This window comes from Abramis brama (assembly GCF_963993115.1).
Source record: "Abramis brama genome assembly, chromosome: 17".
In the NCBI taxonomy this organism is placed as follows: domain Eukaryota; kingdom Metazoa; phylum Chordata; class Actinopteri; order Cypriniformes; family Leuciscidae; genus Abramis; species Abramis brama.
The window spans coordinates 13,232,277-13,253,162 of NC_139979.1; the positions used below are offsets into that span (position 1 = coordinate 13,232,277).

Consider the following 20,886-nt stretch of genomic DNA (forward strand, 5'->3'; position numbering starts at 1 on the left):
TATTGAAATTTTATTCGAATTGAGCTCAAATGGATTGATTGAGGTGTTTAAATGAAGACTTCTCAGTCTGATTATAAATGGATTATTTGGGAGCTTGTGTAAAAGTAGCAATCATTTTGAGGGATTACATGGAGGGGAGAACAGCAGAGGATAGTGCAAAGAGAAAGCATGAGTTAATGAATGACAACAACAAGACAGGATGGGGAAATTATGACAATTAACTAAAATGGTTGGGTGGAGGCAGATAACTTATCGGAGCAAATATGCTTTGGGAAGGGAAGACTGGAAAAGAGGACACGCCAAGTCTAGTTTAGTTAGTCAAGCCTTCACTTTGCATGTTATTAGATCAATAAATGTTAATGATGTTTGATCCATTTCATCCAAAAGCAGAACTTGACATTGTATCAGTGTGTGTGTGTGTGCGCGTGTATACAACCAAGTAATAATCCGAAGAGGACAAAAGAATGTCATGTAGGTAAGGGACAGTTTTCTGACCTTTCTATAATCGTGTGCAAAATGCATCCGTTTCTAACTTGACCTTTTTACCTCTACCTTTTTTAGTTTTATCTCAAAAGATGGGTTATGTGGTGTCACTTGCCTTTTCACTAACATACTGTACATTGGTTTCATTTTTTGGCTTTCTCTATACTGATCTATTTTGTGGACTGATAATCAAAGAATACCATTGCAAGTCTCCAAAAACATGGAGAACTTTACTATGGAACGTTTTGTTTTTGTCAGTGTAGATTAACTTGAGAATGATGAACTTTGAATTATTTTTAGAAATATATTTTAAAAAAATATTTAGAAGATGGTCTAGCTTTTTGGATCCTGTGATAACAAATAAAAACAATGTAAGATGTATTATTATGTTTTGACCACCTGTCAAATGGCAAGGTGTTTCCAGAAATGTGTGATTTAGTTTTAATATGTTTGATATTCCTTACTGAACACACACCTGCAGTTGCTGCTAAATACCTTTTTATCAGGCTGTGTATTTGTAAAATGGTTCTAAGTTAGTGGTAACTATAGAAAGAGCTACTTTGAAAAAAAACATTTTATGATGTGGTATCGTGAAACTGGAACTTGGACTTTGCCTGTATTCAAATGTTAGCTGCAACCTAGAGGCTAGACAAATAAAATTTGCAAGGCAAAAATAATCTCTCTTTCTGGATAGACTTACGTGTAGGCCTATTAAATTTTGTCAGGCAAAGGTATTTTTGAGGTCAGTACGAATTTAATGCTTTTATTCAGCGAGGATACATTACTGATCAAAAGTCACATAAAGACTGTTACAAAATGACTTCAAATAAATCCTGTACTTCTGAACTTTCTATTCAAAGAATCCTGAAGAAAAATGTATCAGTTTGAGTTTCCACAAAAATATTATGCAGCACAACTGTTTTTAACTGTGATAATGTTTCTTGAACACCAATTAAGCAAATTAGAATGATTTCGAAGGATCATGTGACACTGAAGACTGGAATAATGGCTGCTGAAAATGCAGCGTTGCCATCACAGGAATAAATTACATTTTAAAATATTTTAAAATGGAAAACAGTTATTTTAGATTGTAATAATTTTTCATAATATTACTGTTAGTAGTACTGTGAACACATAAATGCAGCCTTGGTGAGCATGAGATATTTATTTCAAAAGCATTAAATAAAATCATACTGACCCCAATTTTCGTGTGTAATTTATCAAAATTAAGTTTTTTTTGTTTTTTTTTGTTAAATATGGCACTTAACTTTTTATTTGTTTATTTATTTATTTTGATGACCATGCGGCCTTGTGGTACACTGGCTATTTATATAAGACACCTTAGGCCATTTTTATGTAATATAACCATAACATACATCTCTCTCTCTCTCTCTCTCTCTCTCTCTCTCTCTCTCTCTCTCTCTCTCTCTCTCTCTCTCTCTCTCTCTCTCTCTCTCTCTCTCTCTCTCTCTCTCTCTCTCTCTCTCTCTCTCTCTCTCTCTCTCTCTCTCTCTCTCTCTCTCTCTCTCTCTGTGAGGTGAAAGTCTGGAAACAAGGAAGTGCAATGTACACTAAACAAAATTGACTTTAACTGTCAGACTGACACCAACCTGTGAAATCAACAAATCAACCTGCGAGAAAAAGGCATAACTGATAGGAAGCAAGAGAAGTACATTCAGAAGCTGTAAATGAAGGTAATTTGCATTTCATTGTTGTTTTTGATAGTTTGCTCAGCCTGTAGTTCCTCTATTTGTCTCTTTTAGTTTCAAATGGTGAGCTGGACGTTTGTTTGGATTAGTTCTTGACTAAAAGGACTTGAAGAACCAGGAAATCAATCTGCCATCTCAGGATCTTTCTCTATCTCTCTTGTTGCTTTCACTGTTTTATGAACAAGCCACAAAAAGGAAGGAAGGAGTTTGTAACAGTGCATGAGAGAGTGAGAGAGGGAGGGACATACAACAGGCTTATATACACTGTCAGGACGACCTGCTCTTCAAAGCACCGAAAACACTGTTTACGTTTCGAGAGAGAAGCAGAGAGGGCAGGTATGATGCCGGTAGACTAATGATTATGGGCTGTGGTTGGTTGTGTGGAGGGATGTCAATGCACAGGTTATAGAAGGAGGGAGGCAAATGGAAAAGTAGAGGATGAGTGCAGACGTATGACACAAAGAGAAGACGACTGTTCTTTACAGCTCTGGATTATGTTTAAACATGTATCTTATTTCTTACAATATTAATGTGCATTCAATTCTTTTTCTGTTTGACTGGAAGAGGAACATTTGAAATAGGAAGATGGTTCGGTAAGTCGAGACTCTCTTGTTCCAATCTTGTTCAACTTCTTCCCTTTTTTAGTTTTAGCTACTCTGTTTTCTTAGACCCTTATCTGTGCGTTTTGCAATATGTGTAAAAAAGCTTTTTTTTTGTATGTGTGAATGCAACTGCAAAGTGCACCGTGTATTTATGTTGATGCGTGGCTGGGCTTTGTGTGAATGTGCATTTCTGCAAATGCACTTGGTGGTTTGGTAGGCCTTGGTAGAGTGTGCTTATTTTTGCATGTGCTTCACCGTGCCATGAATGATTATTATACACCATTATAAATGAAAACATTTGCCTATTTGCTTTTGAACAGCTCGGTGCCTCCTCTACACACACACACACACACACACGCACACACACACACAGCCTAAACAGTATTTGGACTATTTTATAAATGCATGAATGCAATACATAACAAAATTGAAATCATCTGGATCAAATTATGGTTTTCTCAGAACTAATTTCATTTTTCTGAGCCATTTTTGCAGTTAAATTTTTACCAACCAAGATGTAGATGTATGAAGTCAGTTTCCCCTCTAGTCCACACAGGTGTTCTAAACCACAGGTGCAGTTCATCACATCAACTATGCAAATGTTACACTAACATTTGACTGCCATAAATTGTCCAAATATTGTTTTTATTTTCATTTTGAACAAAATATATTCGTTTTCCTTTTTTTTTAATGAACTTCTTTTAATTATTAAATATTTGGCTTGCGTACAGTTGTCTACGTACGATATGTTGTACTATTCGTGTGATGGCACTCATGTAAAATGTAATATTATTATCATATTAACAGATGCTCATTTACATGTTAACCAGGTGGTTCCACAGAGATCTGTCTGGAATAGACGCAGAGACCGTTTTGAAGACCCGAGGCGTCCATGGCAGCTTCCTGGCCCGACCCAGCAAGAAGAATGTTGGCGATTTCTCCCTGTCTGTTAGGTACAGCACTTTTTTTTGTTTGATGATATTATAATAATTTCCTTTTTTAGCAACTTTTTGTTGTCATTTAGAGGTGAAAATTTGGTTCTGAGGATAAGCTGAGGTCAGATTGGGTGACAGATAGCCTTCACTACTTTCCAGGACTATCTGCTCTATTTATGAAAAGAACCCTTTCTGTGTTAAAAAAAAACATTTTACTGAATGTTTCTGCGTTAGACTGGTTTCAGACCCGTCTTTGTTCCTCTGATTCTGACCATGTTTAGTTCTAGAGCTTGTCAGACAACATTTATATACTCTTCAAACCAATTATTAGACTTTTTTGGAATAGATAACAAGCAGTTATTTTTTTTCTCTCTAGGCAGACATCACACACAATGAGCGAATTAACATTTAATTATTTGTGGGGTTAATTTGGTTCTGTATTTGTGTTTTGTCCGTCACATTTTTGTCAGAAGCGTTGGTGTGGGTTGTGGTTTTCTGACGTTAAATTATTTTCATGCAGTCAACAAATTTTGATGTACTTTCTTAAACAATCTTTTGTTTTTATTTTCTTCTCTTTTTTTTTCTTTTATTCATGCACCTGCTACCTACAGTTCACTTTACGCAACAATCCAATAATTCACGCATTTATTTGTGTGTTTATTATTTCCATAAACCTAATTCATTTGATTTATATATAGACTGTAAAATATGCTTCAGACATACAATGAGTCTATTTTTGTCAATTCTACTTTGTATAAAAATGGTCTACTTAATGATGAACAACATCAATAGGCTGATTAGTAGAAATGTCTGCGATGTTGTCACGTGATGATTCGGTGTTACTAAATGCCAGCCTAATGTCAGTTTATTTTTAAAGGGCAAAGAGAAGTGTCAAAAGCGTGCCTTACGATTCTGACATTTCTATTCTATTCTATTTTGTTCTGTTCTATACAGATAAACATATGTAGAGTAATTTCAATAATACTTGTTTAAATTTGCATGTTTTCATATTTGCATGTAGCCTAGAATAAATCTTCCATGTTTAATAATTGAAAATACAATGTCATGCTTTTATGAAGGCGCCTTTATTTGTTTACCACATTTGTACCTTATTTGTTACCTTATTACAATATAATAAAATTACAGTGTTAACAATAATAATGGAAATTAAGTGTCACTAACATTGTAATTTAGTGTAGAATCATAAATCATAAGTCATAAATTAAATATTTTTTTTTATTTTAAATACAGGCTTTTAAGCCTTTAATTAATATGCTATTATAAAGCTGACAGTACAGTGTAAAGACAGAGAAAGGGAATGGGAATGACTCGGATCAGGTCGGATTTGAACCTGCATTCCTGTAAGTCCTCCTCGTATATGTCACTAGAATGTGTCCTATTTACTGCACCACAGTTCCAAATCACATAACCAAAGTTGGTTTACTGGCATACATAGCTATTTTTTTGAGAAGGTACTGAATCCTTCAAGCTCAGGAAGCTAAAACTGCAAGCCTGAGGAAACAGAACTGGGGTAATAAATACAAATATTACTGCGATCCTTTGTGAATAAGCCTTCATGTCAAGTAATTACTACATGCTCACATACAATTTCTACACACTTTGTGAAGTTACTATTACTCCATTTCCTGCGGCATTACGTCCTGATGTTGTTGAATTTTCCCTCTGAAAGAAACGACTCATTTATGTATAGGGTCCTAATTGAGATGCCATGCATGTTCTATCTGATTAATAGTAAGCCAATAAACAGAAATTTAATTTTACTGAGAATGGTACATCTTCAATCCTATTTCCTTCTCTACCTCTTTCTCTCAGAGTGGGGGAAATAGTCACGCATATTAGGATTCAGAACACGGGTGATTATTATGACCTTTACGGCGGGGAGAAGTTTGCTACGTTAGCCGAGTTGGTGGAGTACTACACTGGAGATCATGGAACTCTACAGGATAAAGATGGGACCGTTATTGAGCTCAAATACCCCTTGAACTGTTCTGATCCCACCACTGAGAGGTAAGCCATCATTTGACCCTGTATCCTGATGATGTCGGGCTTATTTACAAAACTAACTGAAGCAAATAACTATTACAAGCTGTTGATTATTTGATTTTGGGGATGCCATTGATCTAAATTATTTGTGAGACTGATATACATCATTGCCATTACAGTACGAGTTTCATCTGTATTTTGCCAATGCACATACTGGTCTATAAAAATTGTGTTAACATGATAAAAACACTTACTAACCTTGTGTATGCAAAGTTACATTTTTTCTTAACTCCTGAAACATTCTGATTATAATGTTCACATAGGTATTTACTGTTCGCTTTTACAACACCATATCCAAAATAACGAGGCCCTCCACAAATACAGTAGTTGCATTGTTTTCTGATATTGATTATATTCAAATATGTAACATTTAGCATTGTGGTTGCAATCATGGCAGTTGCAGTTGTTTATAAAGTTAGGCTGTTATTTTTTCCCCAATAGCTAGAAGGTAAAGAGTTTAGTAAAAAAAAAAAAGGTATGTTAAAAACTCAAAAGGTCAAAGTCAGAATGTGATATTTCCATGTCTCGCATTATGCAGCCTCATTGTTCGATGTTAAGCTTAATACAGATACGCATAGTGCTACGGTATTTGAGTAATTGGAAATTTCTGTTTGCAAATTTATATTCAGACTTATGCCATGGTCAGTGGACCCAGTAGTCAAATTATTGATGTCCATGTAAACATATCCACTTGCTTTACTGGTCTTTTTAAGGAATATCTAAGACAGGGAAACTCAGTCATTTTCCTAATAAGGCTAAGAATTTACATATTTTATATTTTACAACTAATATACAGTGTTGTTATCAGTGAAGGAAGTTTTGCTGCTTTGCAGTTTTGGAGAGGTGTTTGGGAGTTTTGTAGTTTAGCAGTGGTATTTTAAATGTATCTGTTCAAATGCTGTCATGCTAACTGAAAGCTTCAACTGATTTGTGGCAAATAAATACTATACTGGCTGCACTACAAGCTAACAAAAAATTAACTATATAGCTTCAATGTAATTAGCTTTTTGTGTTAGTAACTAGTGTGGCTACCTACTTCAAATAGCATGTATTGCTTTTTAGCTACATTACACCAAGATACTAACAAATAGAAGCTAATTACATTTAAGTTGTGTAGTTAGCCACTTTGTTAGCATGTTAACAAAAATTAGATACATTAGTAGTTTGTCTGTAGTTTAACTATTTGAAAACAAAAACAAATTGAAGCTTGACCGGTAGCTTCCCCAACACTGGTTGCTACATGGCAAAATATTAATGGCAAATTAGTGGAAAAATTGTTATGGAGTGGAATGATCCACATGTATGCAGTTTCTGGAAGTCTGTGATATTGCCAAAAGTGTAAAATTGCTGAAAGCTGTTGATGTATTGATTTGGTAAAAGCATCACATGATCTGTCATTTTATCACACAATGGAAGTCTTCCACATTCTACTTTCAGTTATATCAGAAACTGAGGAACAAAACTTGATATAAACCTCCAAAATGTCTTCCACCGCTGACATTAATCTTTATAAATAAAGAGTTGAAATTCCCAACAGCAGCAGATTCACTTAATTTGGCAAGAGATGTGTTCCCATGATCAGCAAGTATCATTTAACATGGTCTCTTTTGCTTTACGATTACACCAAATTTACATATTCTAAATCAATCTAATACTATCTGACCACACAATTTAAGAACTTTAAACAGTAGGCTAGCCTATATCAGTTTATCCTGCTTACACAACATCCTGAATCAGCATTGCTAATCATAAATCTAACTACACGCGACGCGCGATAATAGGGTATCTTTTCCATGTTATTTCGAGTTTTTGTCAGCCACGACGGCGACACGCGACGATTCTATTTTAGAAACGGTTTCTATTTTTCTGCGACGTCGCGGCTGGAACAACAAACACAAATTGTGGTAATTCACCTCCGGTCTTGAAATTAAACAAATGGAAACAAGAACGTTCTAACAGTGAACAAATGTGTATTCTTTGACAAAGATTGTTTTAGTAACTCAGCCTATGTATTTTTTAATAATATTTAAATGGTGTAATATTTGTGAATTTGATTATGTAGCCTATTATCCATTTTCTTGCGAGTGCCGCCAAGATAAGCTGTGCACTTGCCGCGAGACTCCGCCCACACGCTGGTTTTGATTGATTTTGAGGCATCTCGCAGTCGCGTCGCGTCCAGTGTGGACAGAAATTATTTGTCACTGGAATCTTATCGCATCGCGTCTGGTTAGGACACGGTGTAAGATACACGTGTACTGTAGGTGCATGAATGACAAGCACTGGAAAATGCACCTTATCTGGATTTTTTTTTCCTCTGTCTGTCTTTTTCTTTTGTGTGTGTGCAGAAATTATTTTTATGGTGCAAAAAACACACACACAAAAAAAAACACATGGGGTGAAAGGTTTCAGATGATTTTTTAACATACATGTACAGTATAAGACAGAAAAAAGTGACTGAATAAAAAAAAAGACTGAATTTAAGATTGGCTAAACAAAAAATACAGCTGATTAATCTAATTATCATTAATCTAATGATTAATGCAGTGTAAGGTAAAGTGAATTATTATAATTAAATTATAATAATTATAAATAATTTATAAATTTAACAAATTAAAGTAAATATTTGCCAGCGCAAATGTATGAGACTGCTAGAAAAATTTACTTTTTTTTCAATTACAAATTCAAATTTCAATAAAATTTTATATTATATTATATTATATTATATTATATTATATTATATTATATTATATTATATTATATTATATTATTACCAGCATACCAATTTGAGTCAAATGTTAAATAGAATTTTAGAGTATCGTTGTATTTAGTTCGTCCATTTTTTGATTTGACAGTAGCACTCGAGTTGCATGAGCTCAGAGCTCCACAAATGATACTGTCCACATTGATCCAAAGAACATCTTGTACTTCGATAAAAGCAAGACCACCTGACCAGCTGTGCAAAAATCCTCACATTATCAATGTCACAAATTTGATTAGTATCTTGGAAATGTGCAAAGTCTTCTCTTATTCATTCATAATGTTGTTAAATGCTAAAATGTGTTTATTTCCAGGTTCAAATTAGCTTTTGAATCCCACAATTCATTGTGGCCTTTTTGATCCTGAAGTGTCACCATCTTGGTCACTGAATTTAATTTAAACTCCTTATTTCATGTTGAAGCACCTTGAATTGCAGACACATTCTACGCCTCCCTCTGCCATGTGTCTGACTTCCTCTTCTCAACTGCGGTTGGAAACTTTAGTTTTGACACATTTGCAAACAGTGACCAGACCCATTCAGCCCTTCCTTCATCTCTCTACTGTCTCTCTTCACTCTCTGTCCCCCACCCTTCTGTCTATTTTTCTCTTTTTTGGTCATGCTCTTTGATGGATGTTGTTTAACGGACAGAAAACATGCAGTATGCATACCGAGGTCACATCCACACCGAACACATTCTTCCATTCCACTGCGCTACTTTTCCATTGTTTTTCAATGTAAACGCATACACAGACATCTTTAACTGTTGCGCTCACAACTTGCGTATTTTGCGTCGTCTCGCATGACACAGTGTTCTAAAACACGACACTCAAGTTAAAAGAAGTTCAACTTTTAAAAAACATCTCTAAACCTTGCCCTTTTAGTGGTTCCCCTGACCTGCATCTCATGTTTTTTGACAGCAAAAATGCGTTCTGTGTGAACCGGCCCTATGACTTACTTTCTTCTGCACAACACAAAAATGTATGTTTGAGGAAGAATTCTACTGTTTTTCTCCATACAATGAAAGCCAGTGGGGCCCAAAAATAAAATTGGACCCCATTGATGAAAGTCAGTGGGGAAAGTCAGAAAGATGAAAGTCAGTTGCCCTTGTATGTAAGGGCAAATTATCCCCTTTAAAGTGACTTTATTATGAGTTTACAGAGGAAATTTATAACAGCTATGTATAACCACGGTTTCTTAGTTGGGATGAGCATGTCTTCTCACGTATAAAAGGGGCTTCATTTCTGAAAAGAACAGAATTTGTAATGCTATTTCATCATAATTGTCTTTCAAAAGTAGAAAATAGTCACCAAAGACTCACAATACATACGCACAGCACATCAAGTCTGCATGATGCTGTTTCTATGTGGTGAGAGATGATATTCTCAAGTCTATCACGTCAGCTGTGATAGAGTTGGAAGATAATTTGCAATGACAGATTGTGTAATGTATATACATTTGAGACTCACATAAATTATGAAATGAAGTTTATTTAACAAAGTTCGGGAAGAGCACGTTCAGGTAATCCATCTGCGAGAAAAGGCCTGTATATATAGCCTTCCCTCACCTCTGTCCCATGACAGTTATGCAGCATCCCACCGCCATCCCAATGCCTCACTCTTGGCTGGTTCCTGTCCCAGTCAAGGATGGCAGGAGTACTCTGGGTTCAGGCCAAACCCTCCCCCCGGACAACACGACAAATATACATGCGTTACCATACATTACCATATCTGATTGCATGTACGAGTGAAATATTAAATGATTAAATGATTAAATGATTTTATTTAAAAATGTAATAAAACTATTTTTTTCATTATAATTATTAAGAGGGATCATCAAAATCATACAAACTAAAACACCGGTTGTAGTTGACAGAGAGCAATCATGGAAGAACCCCCAGAAGGGCGATTTAGCAAGAGTTTTCTCTCTCTCTCAAGAGAACAGAGAAGGAAGGACAAGCTAAAAATACACCAAAGTCTCGAGTCAAGAAATCTTGTCATCAGAAAATTTTCCGACCGCAGTACAGGAAGCTGAGATGTAGAAATTGAGAACTGAGTCCAATTGTTAGTACACATTTTAGTATGCTAGAGCGTGAGGACCACCATACTTTTGCGTCACGATCCAGAATTGCTAATAAATATACTGTAAATGCATACGTGACATAAATGTTCAGCCGTGTGTGTTTTTGTTTTTGCTTATGGCTGCAGTGGTTTGTGGTGGAGCTGCATTGGCCCTAGTTTTATTTACTTATTTTTATTTTTAGGCACTATCATACTTTAAATACCTTGACTGTGTGGTTTGTTTGTGTCAGAGACGTACATTTCTTTGAACCATGTTTGCAGGATATCCTCTATGTTTTACTATTGAAAGTTTCTATCATAAGAACATCTAGTACTGTACAGGAATCTAAACTTCACAATGACTTTTTTCCCTTTTGCATTTGTATCTTCAGGTGGTACCATGGCCACCTGTCGGGTCCAAACGCTGAAAAGCTGCTCCGTGAGCGCGATGAGCCCGGGACGTTCCTGGTTAGGGAGTCGCTCTCTAAACCAGGAGACTTTGTCCTGTCTGCTCTCACCGGTGATATGAGCAGTGTTGGTAGGAAGGTCTCCCATATCAAGATCATGTGCAACGTAAGTACATGTGCTCATACATGTATGATTGTTGTGAGTCAAAAGAGGTCAGTGTTCTGCATTAATCTTAACAGCAAGTACCTATAATGAACGTGAAAATAGAATATGTTACTTCATAAGCTTGTTTCAGGTCTAATAATTAGTTGCACTTCCTCTTGAAAAGGTTTCAAAAGTGGGGTTTTGGACAATATCAACATAAATTCTTATTTGTTGGTGTAAATGCTTTAACTTGCAGTTATTATTTAGGATTAGCAATAAATGATGAAATACTATTTGCAATACAAATAGCTAATTTATAAATAGCTCATGTATTTTCTATTATGAATTTTTTTTTTTATTTAATGATTTTGTATATTTAAATTGTTTGTGTTGTCCCTTTTCAATGCAAAGCCATCATAAATTAAATATGATTTATGCTGATATTGTTAAAAACCTCTCACTTAGACAGTTTACATACTTCCGGAGGGCACTGTACACATGGCTTATTTAGATGGTAAATCCTAAAATATTTAGCTGAATATGTACTTTTGCATAGATTTTAGCATCTTTATCAACAACACGTTGTTTGAGTGGAATTATTTTCATAAATTCAGCAAATAACAAAAATACTAAAAAAAGTTTTACGTGCATAACATGAAATATATACACGTACACACAGAATGACATTTGTACACATTCACACAGACTTCCATATGCATGTTTGACATACTTAAGCATATGCACAGTATAGTATTTTTAAACATATGGTACACACAGTTTGACATCAATACACACATTTGCACTTACCTGAAAAACTCGACTGGACTTTGAGTCATGAGCGCGTTGGATGGTAGCGGGGGTGGTCATGCCCCTCTCGGGGCTCTAAATAAGCACTATTGTTGTGCTGTTTAAATGAATGGTAGAAGATTATGACAGAGGGAAAATCAGGTCAGCGCACTGCCTGTCGATTGTTAATTTATTCCACTGGTATGTGCGTATGTGTATGTGCATTAGTGAGGTTCAAAGAGCACAAAATGCCATCGTTGCATTGTTGCCCTGTGAGCTGATTAACAGAACAAACAGTGTTCTGTGAAGACGGTTCTAATCAGCTCAGAGAACCAAACAATGCAGTTACGGCCTAAAACGTCTTAAACCAGCCTGTGTTAACCCTAGTTTATCCAAGAAGTTGTAAGCCCTTGCCAATGGACAGCTTCTGTTTTTAATCTGATTTAAAGACACAGAAAGCTTTCTGTGTCGTCATTTTGGTGATGGTATTTTAGGTTTAATGATAGAACATTCTCACAGGTTTTACAATAAAAATAAAATCTGAGTGACCGTTCTTTATTCATTTTTAATAAGAATAGCATAAGCAAACTTTTCAAGCAAAATAATTCATAAAAACCAATATGCTTTGCAAGATTAAAACAAAATATATTTGGACATTTTCTACACCCGTGTGAACATGAGAGCATCCATCCATCTCGATTACAGTGAAATCACACAGTATAAATGTCAAAAAATACATAGCTGTCTATTCTTTATATTTTAATAATAAGTATTATTTGGGGGTCCTTGGCATCAAGTTAAGGTGCCACTGAACCTCGCGTTACCCTTGTGTAGGAATCCGAGTGACTGATTAATTTCTTAATTCCTTATGCATGTTTATTTTCAGAATGACCGCTACACAGTTGGTGGTAAAGATATTTTTGACAATTTGACAGACCTCGTGGAGCATTTCAAACGCACTGGTATTGAGGAGTTGTCTGGGACAATGGTTTATCTCAAACAGGTAAAGAACATTTATATTGTGTAGGGGGTTCATACCAACATGTGTTAAATAAATCTCTTAAATGTCAAGCAAGTGTGCAACAAAAACACTAGCAACTAATCGGCTTCTGGTATTAACTGTGGGAATTGACTAGGTATGGTCACATTGAATTATACATGTTGAGATATTTGGCTGAACTGATTTGATTTTAAAACCCCTTTTAAAATAAAAATAAGAAAAACAGATTTTGTTATTTGTGATTATATGGATAAGTTGCTGTTATAGTGATCTACTATTACTCTTAAAGTGGCTAAATGTTGAGCATCTGTTCTGCTGAACAGAGATACGGCTGGAAAATATCTGTGAAACTGAGTAATGTACTTTATAGTGTGACAAAATGGCAAATTACATAGAACTGTGGGAAGCACCTTTAATGTTGTGATTAATATTTGCCCTTTCTGTCTGTCTGTCTGGTGTTTTGATGTATGTCTTGCTCTTCTCCCATGATGATTACCCACCTCTCTTTTCCCCAGCCTTATTACTCCACGAGGTTGAATGCAGCTGATATTGAGAGCAGAGTAAAGCAGCTCGACCAAACCTCAGAGAGAGAGAACATGGATGGGGCTGATAAAAAGATAAAAGCTGGGTTCTGGGAAGAGTTTGATGTGAGTGACTTGTTTAAAGGTTATTCACCATGCATCTTCATGCATTAGAATCACAGCTACATTTGATATGCTCTTTGTGAGATTTATTTGGAAAATAACTATTTTATATATGCTATTTAAACAAACATACATGGAGAATTAATATGGAATTCCAGCTTTTCAGTTGAACTGATTTTATACTAGAACACGCTTGCATATTAGTTGGACCAGCCTGAAAAATACACACACACACACACAAAAATAAAAATAGTGATTTGAGCTAAACAGATTTTAAAGATGATCAGATTTTATTGCTGACTGGAAATATGTTATTGAAGTGTAATCTTAAACAGTTTTGACCAGTCTTGACCAATTAATGTTTCAACTTGCCCCGGAGAAACCACATTTACAAAAACCAAAACCCCACTAAATGAAATGAAATGAAATGAAATGAAATGAAATGAAATGAAATGAAATGAAATGAAATGAAATTAAATTAAATTAAATTAAATTAAATTAAATTAAATTAAATTTAATTTAATTTAATTTAATTTAATTTAATTATTTTAATTATTTTAATTCTGTAGATTAGTCCTACCTGGGTAAGAATATATATGTTATCCCCACGCAGCGGTAGTTTTGGGTTTGTGGGCTGGAGTTATTCCGTTCACACCTAACAGCAGCCTGTAGTCTGTTAGGCCACAACAGAGGGTCTATTTCCCACTCAACATAATCCATGTTGCCTTTGGCCCACTTTTTGTTCTGCCAAAGCAATCAGATCTTATGAGATAACTGATTTATTACTTTAAAAACACAGTGACATTTTAACGTAAATGACAAAAAGACACAAAGTCGAAGGTATGTGTATTGTCGAAAGCAGTTTTAGCAGCATCATCTACATGAGTTATGAGTCTGATTAAAGACAATTTGTGCATTTTTACAGCCTTTTTTGTACTTATAACACTTGGTACCGGATGGCAAAATGAATTTAATCAACTGTTGCTAAAATTAGTGCGTTCATACTGATCTCTGGTCGTAGTAAGGTTAGACCACAGGAGCCAAACGGTTGTTCAGAGCCACTCTCAACAGGCAGGATGTGGTAATTGTACTTTCTGTCTTAATTTCCCTTACTGGCTATTCTATTCTTGATCTATAAATCTGTTTTTCTGCTTGCAGGCACTGCAGAAGTTGGAAACTAAGGTAACGAAGAGCAGAGATGAAGGAATGAGACCAGAAAACAAAAGCAAAAACAGATACAAGAACATCCTTCCCTGTGAGCAATGAATCTGATCACACTGCAGTATTTCTTTGAAAAATTAATAAATGAAATATAAGTTTAGTAGTTATAAAATCGAAAAATATATTTTAAGAGATGTCCACAAAGTTTTGGCCATCTTGCTATTATTTACAAATAAGAAATATTCCCATTTCTTCCCCTTTCAGTTGATGACACCAGGGTTATCCTGCAAAGCGGTGATCCCAATGTTGTCGGCTCTGATTACATCAATGCCAACTATGTTGTAGTACGTCCACAACATAAATCACAACATAATCATAAATCTCTCAAATTGCATCTTTAAAATGTCTTGTTTAAACCCTCTCTTTTCCATCATTCTCTCTCTTTCTATACGTCTGTGTTCACAGAACAAATTAATGGATATTAATAACCAGAAAGTTTACATTGCTTGTCAAGGCTGCCTCGCAACGACTGTAGGTGATTTTTGGCAAATGGTGTGGCAAGAAGAGTCACGAGTAATCGTCATGACAACAAGGGAGGTTGAGAAAGGACGGGTTAGTACTAGTTAACATTCATCCGGTTAATAATGAATTATATTATTGTTTTATTTAGTATTTTTTATTTCAATTACTATTAAATGTAGTAACTATTAATGAAAAATGGGTTTCTTATTTATGTAATTCAGTAATGTTTTCTGTGTGAAACAGTACAACTTTATAGCCTCGCTTTAAAAAAAAAAAAAAAAAAAGTAGAAAAGAAAATCTCCTGACTTCAAATGTAACGTTTCATGGTTTATCTTTTGTTACCTCTGCAGAATAAGTGTGTGCCATACTGGCCTACTGTTGAGGGAGAGTCAAAGGACGTAGGCAGATATATAGTGACGTTACTGAATGAGAAGGATGCCACTGATTACAAGATCAGAGTGATGGAGATCACAGCTCCGCACCGGGTGAGAAAAGACCCTTTTCAATAATACCTCTGTGAGCACATTTCTGTGCACTGCACCTGTGGCCTAGATTCTGTCCCTATATGTCATTCTGTTCCATTGCATCTCATACCATCACCTTGATTCCAATAATATAAAAATAAAACTGTATGAAGTAAATAGTATTGTGTCTTTCAAATGTGGCTTTTCTGTTATTAACAAATGGAGTTGCATTATGGTTAGATTAAAAGGTCAACACTTAAGGTTCAGCTTTCAATCGATTGCTTTAAATGCCACTTATTTTGTGTTTCTCAAAGACTGTCACTGGGAAAAAACATAATTAATCTTTTTGTGTTGGACTTGTCACACTCCAACTGAAGATTATGTTAACATATGCAGTTTTTATTTTATTTTATTCCATTCCATTTCATGCTATAGATTTGATTCCAATAAAAACTGTGTAAAGAAAACAGTATTGTGTCTTTAAGATAAACCACTTTAGGTCTTAAGCTTTAGGATTTTTAAAAATTCAAGAACAAAAACACATGATGTAAAACGAAGGAAATGATTTCTTGAAGCTTGAGTGCCTTGAAATACTAAGAAATGTACAGTATGTACAATTTAATACATTTTTATGTTGGCAATATCATTTTAATTAAGTAAAAAATGTTTCTTAAACCGGAAAGGTGGCACAAAGCGATTGATGATTGATTAGCATTGAAGCATAAATGCATGAATGCACTGGACATTGTGATGATTCTCTTCCTTCATGTAAACTCTCTCTCTCTTTGCCATTCTGATTCCAGAAAGAGCCAGCTCGGACCATTTGGCACTACCAGTATTTGAGCTGGCCGGATCACGGCGTGCCGCAAGAGCCTGGTGGAGTGCTTAGCTTTCTAGAGCAGGTCAACATCAAACAGAACGAACTCTCCCCATCTTCACCCATGATCATCCACTGCAGGTACTTACTCACAATAACATCATCCTCCACTTGGGGGCTTCATGAGCTCAAGATGTCATGCCATTTCAGATGTCCATAAAACATACACTCTTAGAAGAAAAGGTTCTATATAGAAGCTTAAAGGATTCTGTCAGGCACTTCATGTATAGAACCTTTTAGGGGTTCCCATCATGGGATCATTTTATGGATTTAGTTTTAATAAACTCATTTTGTTTTAATGATTTTTTCATTTTGATTAAATTTGAACAATTAAACAGCTCATAAACATACTTTATCCCTAGAAATGTTTTAAATAACATATTAAACATGAAAGTATTATTAAGTAGTATTATTAATCATTTAAACATTCCTTCTTATGTAGAAACTTTTGGTAAAGGGTTCTTTAAAATTGAGTCAAGAACCCTAGGTTCTATATAGAGCCCCGTTGAACCTTTTATTCTAAAGGCCCGTTCGCACCAAGAACGATAATTATAAAGATAACTATATTAGCGTCCACACCGACACAAGTGATATTGTTCTGTTTATTATAAGCCGCTTTAAATGCTCAAGCTCTTTAAGTTAGGTGGATTCGGACTGGCTGTCAATGTTTTTTATCATTTATCAGCTGGATGAAATCGTTCTGAAAGTGATTCCATTTCCAACAATATTGTTTCTCTGTGCCGTTATCGTAATAGTTGTGGTATGGACTCTGCTATTCTTTTAGAAATATATCTTTATCCGTATCATTGTAGTTATTATAACTGGTGTGAACGGGCCTTAAGAGTGTACATCTGAATATTCTTGACTTTTTATGGACAGCATTCATTGGTTAAATGCCACTTATTTTGTGCTTCACAAAAACCATCACTGGGAAAATACATAATTCATCTTTTTGTGTTGGACTGATCACTCCAAATTGTTCTAAAAAGTTAAGATTATTTTATTTTATAACAGAGAAAACAGTTTATTACATTTCATGTCATTTCTTGGCAACTGAAACAGTCACACCACTGTAATCACAGTACATGCTTGAACTCCTCATGATCCCTCACTTCCCACAACCTTTTAAATGAATAGTTTGTTTACTCTTTAGTAACGTGTGCTATAGGACATTCAGTGTTTCATGACCTCTACAAGTTGGAAGAGATAGTTTTAATGTGTTGTTGCTCAATGTGTTTTTGGCAGTGCTGGTATTGGACGTACAGGAACCATTGTGGTAATCGACATGCTTTTAGATTCGATTGATGCTAAAGGTGAGTTTACCCTCTTTTGAGGTTTTTGAACTTGTTTTTTACTGTGTAAAAACTGATATCTGTGAGGCTTTAAAGTCAGCAGGCTGGAATCCAGAAGGTTGCTGGTTCAGTCACCAACTATTACAAGATATTAGCCACTGTGCCCTTCAGAAAAGCACTTAAAGGGATAGTTCACCCAAAAATGAAAATTTTGTCATCATTTACTCACCCTCAAGTTGTTCCAAACCTGCATGAGTTTCTTTCTTCTGTTGAACACAAAAGAAGATATTATGAAGAATGTCAGTTGACGGTAGCCATTGGCTTTCATAGTATTTTTTCCCCTACTATGGAAGTCAACGGCTATCGTCAACCGACTGGTTACCAGTAATACCTTCATGGTACTGTTCTATGAGAAAATCACATGAAAGGTCATAGGTTTGATTCCCAGGGAATGGATAAACTCATTAAATGAATACCTTGAATAAGTGTCAGCCAAATGCGTAAATGTATAAATTCTCAACTCAGTGGAGAAATTAGTGTATTTAAGATGTTTTTACAGGCCACTGGAAATCCTGGGCAGTTTTGAATAAATTCCAGCTCTTAATGAGAGGTTTACAACTTTAAATATGCACATACACATTCCAGAGACAGGGTCAGTACAGTTTCAATATTCATCTTTGTCTCAAAACAATAATGAACGTTGCCATGGCAAAACTCATTTTAGATCAGGACATGAAAAATGATAATCTGATTACAGATCAGCTCTCTCAGCAGGAGACTCATTATTATTCATCATTTTTATTGCAACTTAGGGTTGATGCAGTGCAATCACATTGATTAAAGCATTATAACCTGTGAATGTCCCCAGGCTTTCTAGAATCTACGATATGTTTTGCTAATATGCTTTTTGTTGCAACCACATTTCACATGGACACCTCAGGGTGGTACTTTATCATAGATCTTGGATCAAACATAGTCTAAAGTTTCTAAAGATGTTGTCTGTGTCAGGTTTGGACTGTGACATCGACATCCAGAAGTGTATTCAGATGGTTCGAGACCAGCGGTCTGGCATGGTGCAAACTGAAGCCCAGTACAAGTTCATCTACTTGGCTGTGCTACAGTATATAGATTCGGCTACGGTCACACGAAAGGCTGTCATGGTAAGAAAATGGCTGAGGATCATTGTGAGGGGGTTTTGAAATGAAATTAAGGGAATAAGGGAAATGAAGCCAGAAAGTTTGCACTGTAAATTAATAATATTTGGTTTGTTTAATAATGTTTGGTTCCCATGATATCTAATCAGTCAACATTGTAAATAAGAAGATAAGACTTGTATCCAGTTCTCTGTCTCTCCCATCTGTTGTATTTAGTATTGGTATTGATTTTTTTTTATTTTTACTTTCTGCTACAGGAAACAGAAACTGAATATGGAAACCTTTCAATTCAGTCTAAACACCCGAAAGCCAGTCGCAAAGCCTCTGCAAAGTGAGTATGCAACTGAGACTTCAGATTGTAGCGTATCTCCAAATACTCCCACAAACGTTAAGAAACATTCTTCTCACGTCCCCATATCTTCCCTAAACCAATGACTACTTAAGTAGGTGGTTCAAAGATCTCTCAGTCACACGGTCATTCTGCTTATACAAGCTTTTTGTAAGTTATAATCCGTTGTGCAATATCCCATTGAAAAAGAAAGATGGATTGAGTAGGGCATTTTATCTCAGATCTTGTATCTTGTATTCAGCTTGACCTTGTTCAAATCACCGTGAGTTGAACTAATCATTGACTCACTGGACAATGTTTGACAAGTCTCTATTTCTCACGTTTATGTGGTTTATGTGCTGCTGACAAAAACATTAAAACTGCAGTAAACAGCAAAAAAAAGAGAACTTTTTGAAGTTGAACTAAAAACAACTTGGTATAATGGTATGATTTTATACATATTCAAATCTAACTGCATTTAAATGAAAATGTTCATATCCAAGCATTGCAGTGGACTTCTCGTTTGTTTCTCTAGAAGTTGGGATGGTTATAATAATTGCTTCAATTTAGTGACTAATCAGTCATACTGATTTTTTTTCTTTTTTTTTTTCTAGAAAAAATGAAGATGTTTATGAGAATCTGGCAGCAAAGGGAAAGAAAGATGTCAAAAAGCAGAAATCAGAGGAAAAGAAGAGTGGATCTGTCAGGAAACGATAAACATTACACGAAAAGATGAGATTTAATTGTGCTTCGTAATTGTACAGCTTATTTTAAAATACAGTTGTAGCTGATTTACAGACATACTGTTTAAAAGAAAACTGCCAGGGATTTTACAAAGATGCCAAAATATTTGATCTTATCCAGCAAATCTTGCTATATTGTTTTCTCTGTGTATTTTTTGTGTCATTTTTTTTAATATCTAGTAAAAAATTGTTGTTGAAGTAAATTCACTAAGTTGCAATTAATTATAAATCATCCACTTGTTTTCAGTTTTAATAAAAGTCCTTTTCAAAGACTGTTCAGAGTTATCCCTGGCCGTTATGGTTATCTTCTGTAATAAAATGAAGTTGTGTTTGCATAGAATGTTTAATTTTCCGTGATGTTATTGTAACAGTAAGGCAGAAAGAAAAGGTTGATGTCCTGGTGAGATGATACGCATAAACTCTGGCCTGATGCCAGTGAGAGGGACCCGTCTCATTCTTCTTCTGTACATCAGAGAGTGAACCCCATACAAGGCTGACCCTGTTTAACATCGAGGCACAGCGGGGAAAAACATTAGGAGAAATGATGAATGAACTTTCCAGAGCTCCACATGAGCAACAAAACTAAATACGTCGGAGAAAAGAGTGTTACATTTCTAAAACATTCTCCATATAATTGATAAACATTTACATTTTAGGATATAAAATCTTCTCACCTTTAGTAAGTTAGCATGGTTAGCATCTTTCAACTGCCATTTTACTCACATAGCAAATGCAGGGGGTCCACACAGTCAGAT

At 35.3% G+C, this 20,886-nt stretch overlaps 1 protein-coding gene across 4 annotated transcripts; it reads left to right on the forward strand.

Moving 5' to 3' along the window:
- Nucleotides 1-265: 265 nt before the first annotated feature.
- On the forward strand, nucleotides 266-20,404 carry ptpn6 (protein tyrosine phosphatase non-receptor type 6). Of its 4 annotated transcripts, none has more exons than XM_084088678.1 (17): nucleotides 266-475; nucleotides 2,021-2,177; nucleotides 2,757-2,785; nucleotides 3,625-3,747; nucleotides 5,563-5,757; nucleotides 11,001-11,181; nucleotides 12,833-12,949; nucleotides 13,462-13,593; nucleotides 14,749-14,845; nucleotides 15,016-15,095; nucleotides 15,217-15,363; nucleotides 15,624-15,758; nucleotides 16,541-16,695; nucleotides 17,860-17,927; nucleotides 18,915-19,066; nucleotides 19,318-19,391; nucleotides 20,003-20,404. In XM_084088678.1, the coding sequence occupies exons 3-17, from the start codon at nucleotides 2,778-2,780 to the stop codon at nucleotides 20,103-20,105; spliced, it is 1,767 nt and encodes a 588-aa protein (XP_083944804.1). In that variant the 5' UTR covers nucleotides 266-475; nucleotides 2,021-2,177; nucleotides 2,757-2,777; the 3' UTR covers nucleotides 20,106-20,404. The 4 variants fall into 4 exon arrangements, with proteins under 4 accessions (XP_083944804.1, XP_083944805.1, XP_083944803.1 ...); XM_084088679.1 differs by having other exon boundaries at nucleotides 2,040-2,177; XM_084088677.1 differs by lacking the exons at nucleotides 266-475; nucleotides 2,021-2,177 and adding an exon at nucleotides 2,198-2,528.
- The last annotated feature ends 482 nt before the right edge of the window (nucleotides 20,405-20,886 follow it).

Bases quoted from the DNA above. Each gene is read 5' to 3' on its own strand.
- ptpn6 (XM_084088676.1), top strand. From the start codon at position 3,602: ATGCTCATTTACATGTTAACCAGGTGGTTCCACAGAGATCTGTCTGGA. The intron at 5,758-11,000 runs GTAAGCCATCAT...TTGTATCTTCAG, and splicing joins TCTGATCCCACCACTGAGAG to GTGGTACCATGGCCACCTGT. The intron at 19,067-19,317 runs GTAAGAAAATGG...TTTCTGCTACAG, and splicing joins TCACACGAAAGGCTGTCATG to GAAACAGAAACTGAATATGG.